The sequence below is a fragment of the Myotis yumanensis genome, unplaced genomic scaffold (genome assembly GCF_028538775.1).
Source record: "Myotis yumanensis isolate MYYU_CA2020_CCGP unplaced genomic scaffold, mMyoYum1.0.hap1 SCAF_1, whole genome shotgun sequence".
Classification (NCBI taxonomy): Eukaryota; Metazoa; Chordata; class Mammalia; order Chiroptera; family Vespertilionidae; genus Myotis; species Myotis yumanensis.
This window is the reverse complement of record NW_027223752.1, coordinates 29,683,704-29,705,062: the sequence shown is the minus strand read 5'-3', so window position 1 is coordinate 29,705,062 and position 21,359 is coordinate 29,683,704. Positions and strand designations below refer to the sequence as shown.

The 21,359-nt window shown below is 52.5% G+C and overlaps 1 protein-coding gene across 1 annotated transcript in view; it reads right to left on the bottom strand.

Moving 5' to 3' along the window:
- Positions 1 to 21,359, bottom strand: part of LTBP2 (latent transforming growth factor beta binding protein 2) — a 93,343-nt gene that overhangs the window by 38,052 nt on the left and 33,932 nt on the right. The window contains exons 4-8 of the mRNA XM_070416659.1: positions 12,795 to 12,985; positions 10,374 to 10,544; positions 9,872 to 10,078; positions 8,737 to 9,023; positions 7,633 to 7,735 (exon numbers count right to left, since the gene is read on the bottom strand). Coding sequence (XP_070272760.1) covers positions 7,633 to 7,735; positions 8,737 to 9,023; positions 9,872 to 10,078; positions 10,374 to 10,544; positions 12,795 to 12,985 — 959 coding nt within the window. The remainder of the gene's footprint in view (positions 1 to 7,632; positions 7,736 to 8,736; positions 9,024 to 9,871; positions 10,079 to 10,373; positions 10,545 to 12,794; positions 12,986 to 21,359) is intronic.

Below are 21,359 nucleotides of genomic sequence, written 5' to 3'. Positions count from 1 at the left end.
TGCTCCCAACACACACAGGCCTTCCCTTGTCATAGATTTAACATGATAGGCTGTTTGCTTGCCTATCTCCCCCCATAAAGCGTAAGATCCGTGAGGACAAGGTCCTTATCTTCTTCGTTGTTGCTATGTCTCTGGAGCCGAGCACAGCAGATGGGACAGCATGGCACTCAATCAACGTGGAATGAATAATCTTAGCAAACACCAAAACAGTGCCCATTAGGGGCCAGGCCCTGTAATGAAGGCTGTTCACATATTAACTTATTTAATCCTCATAACAGCTCTGGAGGTCCTTACTATCATTATCCCCATTTTACAGATGAGCAAACTGAGGCACAGAGGGGTTAGGAAACATGCCCTGGGTCACCCAGCAGGTGGCTGGAGCTGGGATTATGATCCCTGGCATCTGCCTCCAGAGGATAAATTCTGAACCATTCCTCTCTACTGCCTCCAAATAAAATAAATGATTGACTTCATGGCAAGCCTTAGGAGGTGCCTAAGCTGAGAATCCTGGGGTCTGGAGGTCACAGGAAGATGCCTCCTAGCAGGAAGGGATCACCCTTTCTGGGAACCCTCCCTCTTCCTTTACCCCTTCTCCCCTCCTTTTTTTTTTTTTTTACAAGGGATCAAAAAGGAGGAGGTCAGAGGAACTAATTAGATGCTGGGCAAATGCTCCACAATGTATATCACCAAAGGGCTATGCAGGATCAATAAAGGAATGGTGAAGAACCTGTGCTGCCTCATGGCCTCTCAGCTCAAGGATCAGAGAGTACAGAGAGGGATTTGTGAGATCTGGACAGAGAGAGAGAGAGAGAGTGCCTGCTAACCCGTGATTTCCACAGAGACACTTGGAAGCTGCAGGTGACCTTGCATTTGGGACTCTTAGACCCAAGGAGGCCAAAGCAGCTCCTGAGGGGTCGGCTGCGATCACCCTGAACTCCAAGGAGTCTGAACGTCACACAATGCCCGGGATCATGTAGGGCAAACATATGTGAGGAGACCAGGACATGTGGGCCTGGAACTCAGGTCTTCCGGCCTCTGACCCGGGCCCTGTCCATTCACTGCCACACCTTGGCCTGGGTACATGCCTGGAAGGAAGCAGAGGGCCGCTGGCTGCAGCCTGCCCCTGCCCTGAGAATTCTCCCCTTGGCTGCTGGGAGTCCCAGGAAGGCCTCAGCAAGAGCACACCAATGGCTGGCGACAGTTTTGGCCCTGACCCCATGACAGCGCTCAGGGAGGAGGAGGTGGAGACACAAGTCTGGCCACGGGGTAGTTTACCAGCCGTGCCGATCTCAGCTGTCATGACAGATGGCCTGCCATACACCCCTCTGCCCAGAGAACACACATACACACACACACACACACACACACACACACACACGCCAGATGAGGCAGATGAGGCAGATGAGGCTGAGCTCGATGTGTAAGGGCACGTGATCAGGCTGGAGCTGAAACCCCCAATTTGTAAACCTCGGACAGGTAAGCTGGAGAGAAACTTCCACGGCCCCGAGTGGGTGAAAGAGGGTGGGGCAGCCGGGCCCGCAGTCAACTCCTGGCTCCAGTCTGAAGAGCCATGTGGCCGGAGGCACACTGCTTCTCCTCTTTCCGTCTTAATCTTTCTCATCTGTAGAAGTGTGGACAGACACTCAGTTCTTGGGTTGTTGTGAGGATTAACTTGACTGAAACAATCAATGGCAACTGAACTAGCACCCTGCCTGCCACAGCCTGTAAGTGCTTCCCAAGAATCCCTCCCTGCCTCCCTCCCTCCCTCCGTCCCTTCCTCCTCCCTCATCCCTTCCCTTCCTTCCACACAACCTGAAGGATAGCAAGCTAGCCTGCTGCCCATCACTGGCTTTAGAGACTTGGGCAAATTACTCAACGTCTCTGAGCCTTAACTTTCTTATCAGTCAAATGGGGATGAAAATTCCTTCCTTTGGCTGGGGTGGGGGAGGGGTTCGGGTGGGGGTGAACACTGAGCAAGGATGTAAAACTCTGAGCACGATTCTTGTCACATGCTGGTAATTATCATAATGTTCATTGTTCCAGATTTTCCTCCTCGGTGAAGTCCTAATGGACCCTCCCAATCATTATAGAACTTCTGCCCAAAGATGGGCTCTGACCACGTCCTCGGGTGGCACTGGAGCCAAAGTGGGCATCTGAGTCACCACATGCCGGGAGGTAGAGCGAGGTCTGGTCAGAACCCTACCCCTTCCCTTCCTGGAGCTCCAGGCCAGAGACGCCACGTGTCAGGACCACTCCCGCTTGTGCAGGGAGGTGCTAACATGATCCCAGGCTTCGTTCCCAGGATGCGCCAAGCTCCTCGGAGAAGCTCTCAGAAAATCCCCACGCCAAAGAAACAGTTGTTGTTTTTCAGCCCAACAACTGAAATTCTGAAAAACCCATTTTCAAAGGGCAGGAAACTGGGCATCTCATCCAGAGTCCCAGAGAAGAGGAACGCCACCCCAGCACAGCTGTTCCCCAAGCTGGGTACTCTAACTGGATGTTGTTAATATATTTTTTATTGATTTCAGAGAAGAAGGGAGAGGGAGAGAGAGAGATAGAAACATCAAAGATGAGAGAGAGTCATTGATCCGCTGCCTCCTGCACACCCCCTACTGGGGATCAAGCCCGCACCCCAGCATGTGCCCTGACCAGGGATTGAACTGTGACCTCCTGGTTTATAGGTCGATGCCCAGCCACTGAGCCACGTCGACTGAGTAAGCTCAGTCCTCTAGTTAAGCAAATGCTAAGAACACAAGAAGCAGCACAGACAGAGGCAGATTAGAGAGCGTAACGTTAGAAGCAGAGGTCTGGGCTGCTAGAGACCTGAGGTTTCAGGCTCGATTTACTCATTTGTAAAATGAAGATAGTGACACCGGAGACTCCTAGAGATATTGTTAGAACAACAAAACGAGGAAGCACTTAGCATGGAGCCTGGCCCTTAGGAGATGCTCCGAATAACGATGACGGTGACGATAATGACATTGCTGCTGTGACCGGCCCCATGTTTCTCTGCTCCAACCCGGCGTCATGCCCAAACCACCCTCACGCGTCCACCCCCACGGGGCTGGCATCACAGACGGTGCCTGGCACACTCCTCGTGGGCAAGGGCCCTGACAAAACCAAGCCAAACCCAAGCTTTCTTTATATTGAGTGTTTCAAAGAAATTTTCATATATATATATATATACCTCCATTCTCTCAAAAATCAATCTCCTTCCCAACTCCTACAAGCCTTACTAAGGTAAGCACACTTCTCATGGCGGGGAGCTCAGGACTTCTGGGCACACCCCATGATATTGCTGGGCAGTTGTAGTTTTTTTTTTTAAAAAAAATCCCATCTCCATGTGGCTTCTTCTTTATCCCCTCAGTTCTAGGAGTTCCATTTGGCTCGTCTTCAGATGGTTCTGCAAGTGGTTGTTCTGGGGTTTAGTTGTAATTTTGATGTGGTCGTGGGCGGAGGCGAGCACAGCGTTTACCTGCTCCACTGTCTGGACCAGAAGTCCCAGTTGCAGTTTTTCATACGCTGCTGCTTGCGCTCCGTTTGGAGTTGAGCTCTGCTTACCAGAAACATCCATGCGTCAGCCTTTGCCCTCCTGAGCCGCATGGAACAAGCCCCCTCACTTCCCCCTGTGACAATTCTCCATGCGTCTGAGTTAACGCTTAGGCCTGGGCTGCAGGCTGCTGCCCAGCCTGTCTATCCAACCCCAGTCTTCTTGAGGGACGTTGTCCTTCATGTGCACATGAGTCATGAACCAATCCCGGGGTGCACCCTCCTGTCTGTGAAAGGATGGTTTGGGGTCCTGATTTTTGTTGTCTTTAGGCAGGCCCGGGCCTCCCCAGAAGACCTTGGTCGGCTGAGAATCAGGCACGCTGTGGTGTTTGAACCCTCGCTGCACTTGTCCTGACTGCCTGACCTTGGACAAGTTCCCTAGCCTTCTCTGAACTTCATTCCCTCACCTGCCAGATGGGATACAGAGCCTTAGCTTGCAGGTGGTTGTAACAATTCGATGAGATCATGCCGGTGTTGAGCCCCGCGTAGGGTGAGCGTTCCGAAAAGGGTGGTGGTGGTTGTTCGGAAGAGAGAAAGCTGCAGGATTCTTTGAAGGGACAGAGCAAGAGCCAGCTCTCCCCAGAGATGCAGGGAGGGGCCCGGGTTCCGAGGGGAACTCATCCCGTGCCAAGCAGATGGAAAGGCGATCTCGTGGCCAACAGCTGGAGCCACCAATGCAAACCTTGCGCTGGGAGCCAGCCCTGCTGCCCCAGCAGAGGGGCCGTGGGGTGGACACAGCCAGTGCCAAGACAGATGGGGCAGCGGCCAGCTTTTCAGTCAACCCAGATGTCTGTCTTAGATGAAAACTCAAAACTGTGGCTTCAATCAAAATGGCTCTTAAGGGCCAGATGCTCTCCAGGCCCTGGCGGGGGTACTTTGGAAGCTCTGAGTGGGGACCTTTGATAACTCCCGTGGGGTCACGAGGGTCAGCTGCATCTGTCACTCAGTGAAGGGAGAAGGGGGACCATAGGCTAGCCTGGATCCACTGAGTCATCCCCCTGAGCAAGAGGGCCCTGGGGAATTTTTCTGGAAGAAAGGGGATTTGTCTGTGCCATGTAACTGAGACTTGAAGGCAGTCCTTTTTCTGTGTTAGAAATAGCAGCATGCTGACATCAATGATGAGAGAGAATCATTGATCGGCTGCCTCCTGTACAGCTCTCATACTAGGGATCGAACCTGCAACACAGGCATGAGCCCTGACCGGGAATCAAACCGTGACCTCCTGGTTCATAGGTTGATGCTCAACCACTGAGCCATGCTGGTTGGGCATTGATTTTAATTCTTAAGTGTTTCTTAAATTCGCCCCACTCTTCTATTTCCCACTATGCTACTCTGATCTTTACTTTTACTTTTTATTTTTTTTTGAATTTTCATAAGATTGTATTTGAGCCAAACTGACGACAGTTGCTGGGAAGCAAGATCTCAAATGCTTCCTGATCTCTACTTCTAATACAGACAGCTACATTACTACGGAAGTTCCTTAAAAAAAAGAAGAAGAAGAAATAGAATTCTGCAGGGACCTTCCCACAGTCCAGCACAGAGCCTCAGAAGCCAGGTGATTTAGGGGAAGCAACAAAGTCACACGGCTCCCTGGCTGCAGGCTGTATCACTCCCCGACCCCTGATCCTGCTAGACTGCCTCACTGAGGATGACAAAGTCCTTCCCTGAGATGCAAAGCCTTCTTTTATCAGAGAAATAGAGGCTCAGAGGGGCAAAGCCACCAGGGCTGAGAATGTTCTAGAACCCACAAGTTTTGCCCACTATACCCAATCCCACCCCGGCCCCTGGCCTTCCTTCCTCCCCCTCTTGCACAGTAGCTTGCTTGCTTGTCATGCCTCCTTAAAGAAACATCCCCAGCCTGGCCCCAGGCTTGGGCACGGAGCTAGGTGCGTGGCACTCTGTCAACACAAACAAGGCTCCCTGCTCTTGCCCCTTCTCTATACAATGCCCAGCTGCACTTCAATGTGTTTTAAATGCTTGCATTGCCCTGGTCTTTGTTATTATGTTCTTTGGTATGCTAGAATGCTTGCCATTCCAGGGCCTGCACCCTGGTGCCCAGCTTGCTGAGTGTGCTGAACACAGTGGGGGTTGGGGGGTGTGGTACCTGGGACAGGAAGCGGGGTTGGGGGGGGAGGCTCAGCCTTGGGTGTGCTGCGCTCCAGGAAATGTTGCTCACTCTCTTGGTCTCACCTGCATATGCGATTTCCTCAGCTCGGTAAGCAGTCCCCCATGTCTCTGACTGGGTTACTCTGATAAACCTTCGGATCTCATCCTGAACGTCACCTCCTCTCAGAAGCTTTCCCTGATTCACTTTCCCAGTTTGAGCTAAGACTTCCTACACCCACAGTGTACAGATGTGCAGGCTGTGCTCTGCACAAAACACCACATTAAAGGGATCATTGGCTTCCTAGATCTGTATGCTTATACAGACTGTTTTGGACCAACGGAAGGCGGACCTTTCTCTAATTTGCACAAAGGTGCTGCAGGACCTACCAGGCTCTGGTTCTGCTGTCCGTTCCCACTGCATCTGGCACTGCCTAGTCTCTGCACTAGCACTCTTTCTCTCTTTCTGATGCCCACTACCTGTCTTCGCCCCCCTTCTCCCCTCCTCCCCTCCCCCACTCGACTGTAGGCTGAGAGACAGGATGGGCACTGCTTTTGTGGAATTCTCCACGGTCACACTTTAAAGGGCACACTGTAAACTGACCAATTGTTGACTGAGTGGAATGTGGGATATGGACATCTCAAGGGTCAGCTGGACCAGAAGGAAAAAGGGAAAACAAGGGAAAAAAGAAAAGCGGCAGAAACATCGTTGGCCTGCAGGGGGAGATGCTGAGTAGCCTGGCGGCCCTCTTCCCGGTGAGGCAGTGGGTCCATTCCCTTTTCCCTTTTTGGAGAGATCTTTCTAATAATACTATTAACAGCTTCCATTTATGGACCGAACACTAAGCACAGGCATCATCTCATATACTCTCCACGGCAGCCCTGCGAGGCTGGCACTGTGACGTCTGCCTGCCTTTGTAGATCAGAGACAGAGCAGAGAGAGGTCGGCAGGCAGAGCTGGGACTGACACCAGGTATGTGCTGGGTGTTCAAGCCTGGGAGCTGGATACAACCTTTTGGTGCTTCACCAAAAAGTCTATTACCCGGTGAAACCGTCACGCTTATTTTTAGTTAGGAAAATATGGTCACTGCTCCAAAGCCGGGTCTGAAGTTAAGGACAGCCCTGCCCCTCCCACCTTTGGGCTCCAGTCCAGGCCCCCCACAAAGCCAACTCACTGAGTCGATTGCTGACAGGACCGGGACCAGGCCCAGGAGGGAGGCCTGGAGGGGCAGACAGGCTGCGCGGGCAGAAGCCATGCTCAAGGCACAGGCACCGTGACACAGCCTCCCGATGGCAAGATCAATGCCCGTGAGAGCAGCGTTTTGCTCACTCCTGAATTCTCAGAGCTTGGCACGCAAGGGGTACCCAGCGAGTATTTGCTGAGTGAGTGAGTGAATGAATGAATAAATGCATAAAAATATGTTAGGTTTTTCCACTATCCCAAAGAGGGCAGGGAACTGGATTTTCCATACCCAAGGCTGAAGACATTCTGGGACACACACCCAATTCCTGATTCAAAGACTGGAGGCAGAAAACAGGAGGTGAGAGAAGGCCTGGGGGCCCCTCCAGGGAGAGAACGAGGGAGACACTAAGTCACCAAATCAAGACCTCTGGGCCCCTGGTATCTGGGCAGGAGGTATATGGAAAGGGGTGCAAGGGTAGAAGAGGGCCCAGCATGGGATGGGACCCCTAAAATCCGAGCAAGAACACTGGCAAGAGGGAGGAACCTTCCCAGACACTCAGATGGAGCAGGCAGGCCAGGCTGCCCTGGGCAGAGGGGCTGAGCTGTCTGAGCCCTCAACAACCTCGGCCACCAGCCAGAGGCAGCTTCGAAGCAGATCTGGAAAGGCTGCCTGGTCTATCCGTGTGTTCTACCCGCCTGGCTTCTGAGACCCAGGTAGGAGAGGAGGGCGGGTAAAGCAGAGGCCAGGACCTGGAGAGCTTCCCACACAACCCTGGACCCTGGCACCCAGCACTCACCTGGTCTGGGCGGGCAGGGGGCACACAGGGTCACCCCCCAGAAGGCCCCCACACTGCCACAGCAGTCCTCTTGGGTAGTCAGCTCCAGCAGGGGGTTGGCACACTGGAAAAAAGGCCATGGCACGCGTCACCTCTTCCCTCCCCATGTGCACAGAGATGTCCCAGGGAAGCCTGAGACAAGTGCTCCCTCCCCCCACACCTTGCCGGAGGGTACCCCCACCCCAGGGAGGGTAGGAGAGAGTCAACTGAGGTTCCAAACAGAAGCTGACAAACCTGCAGTCCACTCAGCAGACCCTAAACTTGAGGGGTGGACACACCCCAGGCAGGATAAGCTCTTCTCTGTGAGGTCTGCAAATGGCCTCCCTCCATGCCTCAGCCCTTAGATGGGGGACCCCAAAGGATGGCTTTCCTCTGTCCAACTCATGGTCACCCACTGTGCCAACCTTCCCCACGGGGATGGCCCAGGCTCAGGGACACCACAAGCTGAGGGGCCAGGGAGGGCTGGGGACTCAGAGTCCCTATTCATTCCTTGGTTACTGCCGGCCTCCTCCAGTCCCCTAAAATCAGGAGGGATTTCTGGAAACACCAAACTGCAATCCCAAGAAAAACCTTCCTGGGCCTGGCTTAGCTCCTGTACTTAGGTGCCTGGGCTCAGAAAAGCTCCTCGGATTTTCCATCACTGACTGTGGTCACTTCCAGATGGGTGTGAGGTGTCTCTCATCATTGTACCCCCAAGGCTTTGAGGTTTAACCTGCATTTGCTAATTCCTCATTTCTGTGACCCCACTCTCAGCTGAATACCAGATTCAATGGCCCCACTGTCCTTGCACCAGGAGACCCTGGGCTCAGCTCCAGGAGAGCCCAGGATTTACGGGGCCCGAGGACACTGGTGCCCTGCTCTGCGTGCACTGACAGGTGCCTAGTGGAGCCCAGGTAGGAGGCCAGCTGTCTGCGCTCAGCAATTGTAGGCCTAGTTTTCTCACGTGGGGAATGGGAGACCCTGTGGACACTTTTGTTCCATAAGAATGAGGAGGAGAGAGAAGGAGAAGGAGCAGAGTGGGGGCGGGGGCAACCACTGTTCTGGAAGCTTCCAGGGCTTTCTCACCTGGCCGTTCACGCTGCTCAGGTAACACCGGCCCAGCAGCCCCTGGGGCCTAGGTGCCGCCGGGGGCAGTGGCCGAGGGGCCTCTCCATGCCGAGTGGGGATGCTGTTGCTGTCCCAGTGGCCGTGGCCAGGGCTGGCAGGGAGCCGGGGCACAGGTCTGGTCTCCACGCTGTTCTCCTCCGGGGCCTCCTCGGCCTCGCCCCGCACCCGCGCCACCTGGTGCACCTGCACGGAGGCCTCGGGCGGGTGGTGAATGTGCACCTTCACCAAGGAGGGATTCACAGAGGCTGGGCACAGGGGCTGGGGTCAGAGTCGGGGAAACAGGGCCCCACCCTCTGAAGAGTGTCCTCTAGCCCGGGGCCAGGCGGGCCCCTGGCCGTGAGAGGCCCCCCAATCCTCCCTCATTTCTTTAATCTCTACTCAAACCTCAGCACAATTCCCCAGTGAGGCAGGGCAGGATGAAGGACAAACTCCTTCACGCCTTGCCTTTCCATGAAGGACCTTGGTTATCAACGTCTAAGCTACCTTCCTGACTCCACCTTCCCCATGATCCTGTGCACCCCTGAGCTCCAGCCCACTGAGCCCGCGTGGTCCCACCTCCGTGCCTTCGCTCATGCCAGTCCCTCCACAGAGGGACCCCTCCCCTCCTCTCTGCGTAACCAAAGGTACCCATTGTTTAAGGCCTAATCGAAGTCCACCTCCTCCATGCAGCCTTCCCTGAACATCCTGGGCTTAGGGGGCTCTCCATCCCTGACCTCCTATATTTTTGTACCTTAGTTTGGCACCTAGTAATGGAAGGCAGGGGAAATGAAGTGTTCTATAATGCCCTCTCTCTCCTGTCCATCCTCCTCTGTTATCCAGGTGCATGGGTTCCTTGAAGGCAGGACCTTGACCTCATACTCTTTTGTCTCATGCATAGCACCCAGTATGGGGTAAGGGCAACTACATTGCTGAATTCAGATGGGAGGGCAAAGAGCAGTTTAGGGAATAAGACTGAGGCCTGAGGGCGGAGGAGAAGGAGGGAGGTTTGACTATGAAGAAAGGCCTGGAGGCCTGTCCCCTCCGCCACAATGCCCACACCCACCCTCCAGGGGAACCCAGTGCGCCCAACCCCACACCCCAGCCCCGCACTCACCCAGCTGGTTGGAGAGCGGCAAGGTGAAGGTGGACTGCCTCAAGGGGCCCTCCAGCAGGGCCCTGTGGTGGGAGCCCCTCTCCACCAGCTCCCTGTCCAGCTTTGGGACGGGCAAGTGACAGAACTTCCCGGTGGAGTTGGAGGGGCACCAGCACTCGTCCCTGCCGATGCAGCGGCCTCCATTCAGGCAGGGGATCTGGCAGAAATCTACAACATGGACCTCAAGGTGACCGGCGGTGGAAGAACAGAGCAGCAGCACCCCCCCCCCCCGCCCCCCCCTGCCGCAGTGGGTGACAACAGAAGCAGGGCGCAGTCGTGCTCCAAATCGGCACAGCGTCGCCTGGAATGCAGGGACTTTCCAGGAGGCCCGGGGGTGAAGAAGGGGAGATAAGAACCAGCCCTGGCCCTTTTAAAGCGCCCCTTCATGCCTTTTTTCGACCCCCCAATAACCTGGGAGACAGGGCCAGCCAGGAACTGTCGTCTAAGGGCAGAAGGGACTCACAGATGCGGAAGCCAGACTTGGGGTCATGCCCGTGACCGCCCTGGCTGTACAGGGTGGTGGTGTCGCCACGCTCGCAGCTGTTGGCACAGTGCCCATAGGCACAGGTCTGCTTGCAGATGGTAGGAGTGAAGATGATCTTGATCTTCTTGATTTTTTCCGTGAGGTTCAGCCCTGCAGAGAGAGGGCTTGGGTCCAGGGGGCAGGGCTGAGAGGCACAGCTGTGACCTCCAGAGGCTGGTTGGAAAGGCCCCAGGACCAGGGGTGAGTCCATCCCAAGGGCATTTGCTCAGTACCCACTGGATACAAGGCCCCATTGTTGGGGCAGGGTGACACCTGTGAGAAGCCCCCAGACCAGCATTCATTGAGGGACGTCAATGTGCAGCCAATAAGCTGGTGCTTTATGCACTTTACTCTCAATGCTCTTGAGTCTTATTTTAGGTTGAACCATTAGAAGATGCCACTTTGTAGGTTAACATGGTTGAATATTGGCCGTGTTCCTACATCCAAGCTAATATTTCCAATTCCCAGGGAAGGAAGCAGGCTTGGAGAAGGTTGGGTTGCAAGTGGTGCTGCTGGGCTTTGAAGCAAAGGGCAGAGAACAGAATGTAGCTCAGACCCGCCGGAGTGCAGTTTTCTAGGAGAAGTGGAGGAAGATAAAGCCTGAAAGAACGATTAGAGACAGGTTTGGGGGAGGTGGGGGGCGGGGGGGAGACTGGTTGCCAGAACAAGGATTGGTACTTTATTTGGTGGGTAGTAGGAAGTCACTGAAAATTCCAGTAAGAGATGGAAGAGGAAATGTGGGGGACGAATGTCGTCCCAGCTGGTGTGCAGGTGGAGGGGAGGCAGGTGACCGGGGCGGGGGGGGGGGGGGGGGGGACGTCACGCAGCGGTGTGAGCTGAGGTTGCTTCAGTTAGGGGTGGTAGCAGTGGACATTCACAGGAGGGGGGCTCATTTGGTGTGGGGAGCCCAGAGAGGGAAGCGGCAAGGCAGAGGGGTTGAGGAGGGAAAGTGTGAAGTCTATGTGGTCACCGGTTCAAGAAGCTTGACTGATGGGAGAGGAGGGAGAGGAAGCCAGAGAACAGTGGAGAAATAAATCTGTGTGTATAAGCTGCCAGGAAAGGTACAGGCTAGGAGAGGTACAGGCTGAAGGGGAGGACAGAGGGGGCAAGGGGGGCACCTGTGACGGCCTGGCTTTCCACAGCACTCAAGAAAGGAGGTGTGAGCCATGGACACAGACAATAGGATGGTGAAGGCCTGGGGTGGGGGTGGGCAGGGCTAGAAGAGGTCAATGGTGGGGGGGGGGGGGGCGGGGAAGGGAACATATGTAATACTTTGAACAATAAAGGTTTTAAAAACAAAAGAACAAAAAAAAAAGAAAGGAGGCGTGTGTGCCTTAGACAAGACGAGGGACAGCCCCTTTTGAAGATGACAAGAAAGGAGGTCATCTTGAAAACATTACACTAAGTGAAAGAGCCAGACATGAAAGGCCGCATTTCGTATAATTCCATTCATATGCAACGTCCAGGACGTGCAAATCTCTAGAGACAGAAAGTAGACCAGTGGGGCCGGGGGCTGGGGGGCCGGGGGAATAGGGAGTGACTGCTTAATGCCTGTGAGGGATTTGGGGTGGTTATTCTGTAGAGGGATGACAATGTTTGAGAATTAGTTAACAGTGGCAGTTGCATCAAATTGTGGAGATACTGAAAGCCACTGACGTGTACACTTTAAAATGTAACGTTATGTGAATTATACCTCAATTTTCAAAATGGAACAAAAAAGAAATGAAGTCAGCACGGTCAGGGGTTGAGGTGAAGGGGGCACTGTGCTGGTGGCGGGGCAGGAAGGGAGGAAGGCAGGCACTCTCCTGGAGGCGCAGGCATGTCCAGGTGCCTAAGGGTTGGGACCTGGGAAAGTGGGAGCAGTTGGAGTCGCTGCTCTGGGGAACGGGAGGGCGTCCAGGCACACAGGGAAGGCTTGTTGGGCGGTGACCAAGCATGTGCGGACGCGTGAATCCACAGGGGCCGCCGGTTGTCTCCTCTGGAAGCAGAGGACCAGTCCTAGGTGCTAAGGAAGCAACTGGTTGGGTTGGTCCAGGAGGTTTGTAGGAAGGATAAGTTGGAAGGGCCAGACCAGGGAGCTGAGGTTCAGAGCCGGACATGAAGGAAGTGCACGCAGGACAGGTGACAGATGGGGCAGAGATGGAGCAACCAAAGTCTAAGGGTCTCAAAGGGACAAAGCCCCGATCAGCTGGTTTGGGACCCCCCGGGGCCTGGCACTGGACAATTGTTTGTTGACTGGCTGAGAGGATGAGGGACAGGTGACAACTCAGTGAGAATGGAGGAGAGAAGCAAGACGGGGAGAAGAAAACCAAAGATTGAGATGCCCTGCTCTCCTAGGGCCCCAAGAGAGGGCATCCTTACCCCAGGGGGATGACAGGTGGTCCAGATATGCTGCCTGCTGGGCACCATCCCTCCGCTCAAGGCCTGGTCCCGCGGGCAGGGCATTGGAAGTCAGCTGGCCATTGGCTGAGGTGGCCGGGTAAAGTCTGACGGTCCGGGACAGCCCCACGCGCTGCTGGGAGGGGCGGGGCTGGCTGAGCTCACTCAGGCTCCTGTGGAGACAAGCGAGGCGCAGGGGTTTGCACTGAAGAACAGTGTCGCCGTGCAACCCCTGCTCAGGACGCCCACCCCCACCTGCACCAGAAGAGTGCTCTCTCTTTGGCTGCCAAGAAAATGAAGGTGCCCTGGCAGAGGACTGCGCTAAGGCCAGCCAGCTAGGTCAGTGGGAGTGCCTACCCATATGTGGAAAAGCCAGGCTTTGGCTGGGCATTCTGGGCAAGTACTTAGCCTCTCTGGGCCTCAGTTCCCTTGACTGCAAAATGAAGGTGTTAGACTGGTCCCATGTAGCTCTAACATTCTGAGTCTTTGAGACGCTATGGACCAGCCTCTGCCCCCAAACCAAGTCCTGTGCCTACCCCAGCTGTGGGCAAACTACAGCCCGCGGGCCGGATCCGGCCCGTTTGAAATGAATAAAACTAAAAAAAAAAAAAAAAAAGACCATACCCTTTTATGTAATGATGTTTACACTTTGAATTTATATTAGTTCACACAAACACTCCATCCATGCTTTTGTTCCGGCCCTCCGGTCCAGTTTAAGAACCCATTGTGGCCCTCGAGTCAAAAAGTTTGCCCACCCCTGGCCTACCTGCTGCCACTTCTTTTTTTTTTTCTTTACCCTGACTCAAGGATATGTTTTTATTGATTGACTTAGAGAGAGAGACAGAGCGAGACAGAGAGAGAGAGAGACATCGATCGGTTGCCTCCCTTACATGCCCTGACTGGGGATTGATGTATGGAACAACACTCCAACAAACTTAGCCTCCCGGCCAGGGCCCTCTGCCCTTTCCTTTCCTTTTTTTATTTTTTAAATCCTCACCTGAGGATATTTCTTTCATTGATTTCTAGAGAGAGTGGAAGGGAAGGAGGAGGGGGAGAAAGAGAGAGAGAAACATCAATGTGAGAGAGACACATCAATTGGTTGCCTCCCACATGTACTCCCACCAGGACTGGGCAACCTGCAAGTGAGGTAAGTGCCCTTGATGTGGAATCAAACCGTGACCTCTTGGTTCATAGGTTGATGCTCAACCATTGAGCCACGCCAGCCCTCTGCTACTTCTTAATGCAACCTTTCTAGCATATTACCTGTGGCATGGGTGCCCAACATATACACATTCACAGGTTGATTCAGGGGCAGGACTTAGAATATCCCTTTCATTTGTTTTATTGCAAAAATATTATTACAGCAATATTCAAGGAGAAAAAAATGAATTCATCACCCCCACCCCAAGAGAGCAAATAATTTTGCATATTTCTTTTCAACTCTTGCTCAAGTATATGTTCTTAAACTATTATCATCACCTGTAGATTTTTCACTTAACATGCTGTCACGTGTTTCTCTCATTGGAACTCCACGCTAATGGCCCCAAGATTCCTGAGCTCAAATCCCTTAAGGGCCAGCTGAAGACCAGCAGGGTAACCACCAGCTTGCCTGGACAGTACATCCCCATAATGATGTCACTTAGTTAAGTGTGATGTGCCTACGCCCTGCCCAACACTCTCAGGTGTTCAAACAGCAATGGGAAAACAAATGGGTAAGGGGCTCTGTGCCCCCCCCCACCTTCATCCTCACTGGTGGCTCCACCCTATCTCATTTATAAATGAGCTTTCATATGCGATTTTGCTTGGTAAGTGCTCTGCTGCCAAAAGAACATTTAAAAAATCACTGCAAGGTGGATAGGACGGTTGTAGCTACCATTCATTGAGCACTGATTCAATGCATCATCTTATTCGTGTTATTTTATTGAATAAAAAAAAGTAAGTTGCAGAATAATATGGATAGTATGCTTCCAGTTTTGTGTTTTAAGAAAACTTCCTCTCTCCCACTAAAACCATTTACACAGGCATTGGAAAGGTCTGGAAGGACCTGTGACAGTGGCTGCCTCTGGGGAATGAGGGTGCCTGTGTATGTCTAACTACTGTTCTAAACTTTGTATGTTTCTATATCTGTGGAATTTTTTCCGTAAAATATTTTATAGAAAACATGCATCCTTTTGTAATAAAAATAAATCTCTATTTCTCCCAGCAACTCCATTGTATAGATAAGACAACTGAAGCTCAGGAAATGCACGGCAAATATGTGTAAATAACGAGTATCAACAGTGGACTAGGATGGCTAACAGAGGTGTAGGAATTCAGAGGTAAGAGAGACTGACAGTTGAACTACCCATTCAAGAGATGGTTAGGAATTTTACAGTCAAAAGTGAGGAGCAAGACATTCCAGGTAAGAAAAATAACATAAGAAAATGCATGGAGGTGGGAAGCATGGACCATATTTAAGGAAGAATAATGAACACAGATAGATAAAGCACAGAATTGAGGAGAGGGGAGGGAAGGGAGATAACATCTATGCAGTGCCTACCAGGCAGTGGCCTGATGCATGCTATGTGCTTTACATAATATATTATCTACTTGTCCAAACAACCCTATGATCAAAACACTAGGTTTGGCCAAAACCACCTTAAACGAAGTAAAATGACAAAATGAGAAAAATATGTGCAACTCATGTATAGAAAAAGACCAATTTCCATTAAATATAAAGAAAAAAGACAGACCAAAATAGCCCGAAAGGAAAAATCAGCAAGGGAATATGAACAGCTCACAGAAAAAAAATACAAGTTCTCCTAAACGCATGAAAATATGCTCAATCTTTCTCATTCTAAGAGATGTGCAAATGGAAACTACTCCGAGATGGCATTCTGTAACCCATCCGAATAGCAAAAATCCCAAAGTTTAATAATAAACTAATTTGATGAGATCATAGATTATGCCGACACAGGCACTCTCAGATGTTGTTGGTAAGGATGTAAATTGGTACAGCCCTATGGACAGCAATTTGGCAAAGTCCACCCACAGCACAGTGCACCTATGCTTTGCCCCTCCAGTTCCACCTCTGAGACTGCGCTGCAGATAAACCTGCTGTGGTGGACGCTGCAGGTGCCCAGCCCAGGTCCCCATTAGCTTCTTCTGAGTCCTGCTCTAGGCTGATGGCAGCCACTTGACAGGCTCCGCCCACTATCCTGATCACTAAACCAATGACTGCTTGAACCAGAAGCTCAAAAGCCCCACCCACTTGCCTCAAGGTGGGACCACTCTGCATGCTCCACCCTTAATCAGGCCTTGGCTTGATTTCTCCAGGACCAATTCTCACGTGGCTCTTCCCACCTGCCCATTCTTTTCTTTCTTTTTTAAATTTAACTTTATTGTTGAAAGTATTACAGATATCCCCCTTTTCTCCACCCATTGATCCCTTCTAGCCCACCCCCAGCCCTGCCCCAGGCCTTCACCACACTATTATCTGTGTCCATGGGTTATGCATATATGCATATAAATTCTTTGGTTAATCTCTTCCCACCCACCCACCCATGCCTTCCCTCTGAGATTCGACAGACTGTTCCATGCTTCTATGTCTCTGGATCCAGTTTGCTCATCTGTTTGTTTTGTTCATTAGATTCCACATATGAGTGAGATTGTGTGATACTTCCACCTACCAATTCTGCTTTCCCCCCTCCCTTAGCTCTCCCCCAATAAATCACTAGAATCCATTTCCCAGCTGCACCTCCAGGGGAATCTGACCCAAGACACTTGTAAATGTCAAAAATGGTGGATGGGCGAGATTATTCATAACAGCGCTATTTTGTAATAACAATATTTTGTAAAGAATAGAAACAACTGAAGTGCCCTGCCCTAGGGGATTGGTCAAACAACTAGGATTGGTCAAACATCCACAGGATGGAGTCATCTGCCTTCAAAACAGAAAGCAGCAGCCCCTCTACATCGTAGGGAAGGTCTCTGAGATGCTTTGAAAAGTGGAAGAACAGCCCCGGATCTGGCCCTCTCACTGTGTTTGTGCAGACAGTGAAACAACAGTCATTTTTATACATTTTTAAATGGTTGAAAAAAAATCAAAAGAAGAAGAAGAATATTTCATGACATGAGAAAGTGATATGAAAATCAAACTTAAAGAGGCTGGGGAAAGGGCAATGAGGGGAAAAAAGGAGATATATGTACTACTATGTGTAATACTTTAAACAATAAAAAAATAATAAAATAAAAATTAAATAAAGGAAAAAAAGAAAATCAAACTTCAGTTTCCACAAATAAAGTTAATTGGAACACAGCCGCACGCGTTGTCAGAGGCTGCTTTCCCTCGGTGATGGCAGAGCTGAGGAATCGCAGAAACCATCTGCTGTTCAAAGCCTAAACTATTTACTAGCTGGCCTTTTATGGAGAAAAATCTGCTGACTCCCCGTGTGGAACATGTAAACTTTTGGGTAAAAAGAGAGAAAATAAGGACACCTGTTGCATGTATTTGCATATTCATAAAGCAACCTTGGAAGGATGCCCTGGGAAGCAGTAACAGTGGGAAGGGGTGGATGGGGAATAAGCTAGTGTTACAGTGTAATGAATACTCTCTCTGTGCCAGCCTCTGTCCCAGCCTCTATGCCAGCAATGCGCATCGCATGCATCAGCTCATGTGGGCCTCTCCATACCCCTAAGAGTTACTCACTATCCCCATTTTACAGTCAAGAAAACAGGGGAGGGATTGTCTACGCCTTGCTGAAGGTTGCAGAACTTCCGGGTACAGAAGTGAGGTTACCAAACCAGGGAGGTTCATCCTTTAGCCACCCCAGCACTTGTGATTTCTTTATCACTGTTTTACAGATGAGGACATTGAGGCTTTGAGGAGTTAAGAAGAATAAGTCTGGTGCATATGGGGGAGGGCCTGAAATGTGGGGGGAGGGTTGCCTGGTGTACTGAATGGGTAAGGGGGGGCCCCTGGAGACTTTGGAGCAGCCCAGCCTCTTTCACTCATTCAAGAAGCACCTGTTGAGTGCCTTCACATGGTAGGCACTGAGGTCCAGGGATGGCAAAGACCCTCTTACTCTGTCTGCTTCAATGGAGGCTTGGCAAAGGGACCAGCATCCCAGCAAAGGTATGGGGGCACAGTGGAAGCCACATATTAGCCGTGAGATATTCGTGGTCTTTAAGAAGGTCTAGGACATGATAGGATGGGCCTTTTAAAATGACCATCTCTGGTGAAAGATTACCTGGTGGTGGATGGATCAGATAAGGGAGGACTGGAGACTCTGCTCTAGGCTATAAGGACCAAGGGTGGTACCCAGAGGAAAGCATAGATTCAAAGGATATTTAAGTCCTAGAGAATTCCCAACTGTGGCTTAGACAAATGGGCAGATGCCAAGATCCCAATGTAAGAGATCCAAGAAATGGCTCCGTTTCGGACATGATGCGTGTCGAGTGTCTCAAGATGGATCTGCAGATGGAAACACCCAGGAAGAGCCATTCAGGAGAGAGAAGGGGCTGGCGGGGGAGGGAGAGTCGAGTGCAGAGATGGTGGTTACAGAGTAAAGGAGGGGTGATATCACTCAGGGAAAACGTGCAGAACAAACCGCACTTCAGCGTGCCTTCCACTGTTGGACTGAGGCACTAACTCTGCAAACACGTCCCAATTTCAAGGGAGAAATGTGTCCATGAACGCACTACTGGTCTCAGTGTTGAGTTACGCTCCCATCCATCCGTCTCTAACCTTTGGTACTTGCTACCACTTGTCCGCTAGCACGTGATAAAACACACGAACAAGCCGTGAGTGCATATTAACGGGAAACGCGGCAACAGCCCGCCGCACTTCACTTGACAGCTTATTCTGCTCGTGCGTGCCCTTCGCCAGGCCTTTTCTTTCGCACATGCAGACGATCGTCATAGCTTCTGCTAATAAAACTGTTCCCAGCTCTGATCTCGGAGTTAATTACATTGATCGTTTATGGTATTTCTTATGACTTCCAGGTGCTCTGACACCTAAACACTGAGAAATATAGGAGTAGAGAGAGTAAAGAAGGCGGGAGGGAGGGGATCCTGGGAGCCCCCAGGCTAAAGGGGCAGGCAGAGCGAGAGGCTGTGAAGGTGCTGAGAGGGAGCAGGCAGAGAGGAAGGAGGGGAACAGGAAGAGAGCTGTTCCCAGGCTCCATCTCTGCTCCTGGCCAAAGGGGCGGAGCGCTCCTTCCCGGGACTGCAGGCGAACATGCCTGGTGCCTCCCAGGTGGCAAAGTCTCCCCTGAGAATCTGGGCACTGGCAAGGCAAGGGGAAGCCCTCACTCTCTGCTCCTTCTGTCCTCCTGGCTGGCCAGGCAGGCCTCACGCCCAGGTCACGATCAGTGCCAACCCCCCAGGCACCCACGATGGTGTAGCCACACGTCCCGCGCCAGTCCCTGCCACAACCCTGCCCGGCCCCAGCAGGAAACAAGTGGCACCCAGGCCTGGTGGGGGAGGGGGAGGGAACACCGTGACCTTGGCACAGAGCCAGGAGCCTGCTGCTTCTGGGCGAGGCAGAGCTTGAGGGCTGAGCAGGTGAGACCCAGCCGCAGCCATCGCTCCCCAGCCTCTGGGTATCACAGGTACCAGCTAGGTGGGTTCCCTGTGGGGAGGGGGGGACTTGAACCCTGCCCCACTTGTCCTAGACAACAATAATGGACACTTATGGAGCACTAATCCTGTGCTGTGTGTTATGTGCTATATGCCTTATGTTATCTAATCCTCACAACCACCGTAGAGGGTTGGGGCTGATATTAACCCCATTTTTCATAAAAGAAAACTGAGGCACAGAGAGGTTAAGGAACTTGTCCAAGGTCATGTACCTACATCTGTACTGTCCAGTGGAACCTTCTGTGTTGATGAAATGCTTGCTAGTCTGTGGTATCCAATCTGCTAACCACTAGCTGCTTGTGACTTTTAAATATATTAGAGGCCTGGTGCACGAGATTCGTGCACTGGAGGGAGGGGTGAGGGGGTGTCCCTCAGCCCGGCCTGCAGCCTGCGCCCTCTCGCAGTCTGGGACCCCTCGCCCCTTACCGGCGACCTGCAGCGGAGGTGGGAGAGGCTCCTGCCACTGCTGCTGCGCTCGCCAGCCATGAGCCTGGCTTCTGGCTGAGTGGCGCTCCCCCTGTGGGGGCGCAGTGACCACCAGAGGGCAGCTCCTGCATTGAGCATCTGCCCTCTGATGGTCAGTGCAAGTCATAGCGACCAGTCATTCCACTGTTTGGTCGATTTGCATATTAGGGTTTTATTATATAGGATTGATTTCAGAGAGGAAGGGAGAGGGAGAGAGATAGAAACATCCATGATGAGAGAGAATCATTGATTGGCTGCCTCCTGCAGGCCCCACACTGGGGATCAAGCCCACAATCAGGGCATGTGCCCTGACCGGGAATCGAACCATGACCTCCTGGTTCATAGATTGACACTCAACACTGAGCCACACTGGCTGGGCCGCTTGTGACTTTTGAGTACTTGGAAGTGCAGCTTGTGTGACTGAGCAACTGAGTTTTACATTAAATTAAATTTAAGTAGCCCCATGTGGCCAGGGGCCACCGCACTGGACAGCACAGTAGAGGAAATGGAGGAGCTGGGATTTGAACCCGGAAGTCTACCTCGGCCTATAACTACAGGACTAGAAGGCTCCCCTGACTGCCTCACTGCATGCTTGGTCCCTAGGAAGCTTCACTCATACCCAGGCGCTTGCCTTTCTGCTCCAGGGGAACGAGCACCCTCCCAGCCTTGCTGTCAGCCCCCCAAACTGCACTCTCTGCCAGCAGATGTCAGCGGGGCTGTGGCAGAAAAGAGACTGGGTTCCCAAGGACAGGCCCATGTCACAGGGAGCAGGGTTCAGCCCAGTGTGAGAAAAGTCTTCCAAAGAGCCAGAGCTGACCAGCGACAGGGCAGCCCAGAGAGGCAGGAGCCTGGGCCCTGGAATTGTGGGCCTGTGTCCCTGTGTCCCAAGAGGAGGCCACAGACAGTCCTGCTCAGGGCAGGGCTGCAGACTGACAACTTCTGAGAGATTGGTGGGGTGGCTGCTCAGTGGGCAGTGCCCGGGGGACCCACCCCGCCTGTTGCCTGACATACTGATGCAGCAGCATCAACACCAGCACCCTCACTCCCTGGCGCCCTCCTGGAAGGGCCGGAGCCAGCCTCCCCCAAGTGTCTCCAGACCTCTCCTGCGCTGATCCCGCTGTGTCCACTCCTCCAACCCCCCTGACCTCACTGGCCAGTCAAGGCCCCACCCCGCCCAGCCGCCTGTGAGTCACATCCCCCTGCTCTGAGGTCCAGCTCTTCCTGCGGCCACACCCAGGTCTGAGGGGTTTTGCACACAGGTCCCGGGGGATGCTCCTGGCAGGTGGGGAGGGGCAGAGCCCTGGGGGAGTGTCTGCTGCCCCAACCACATCCTGCTGCTCAGGGGGAACACAGCACCCTGTTTCCTTGCAGCAAGTGAGGCAGAGGTGGGCAGGAACTGTGCACGTCTGGGGGACTCTCTGGGGGGCACTGAGGCCTGGCCTGGGGCCTGATCCCCGCCTCAGA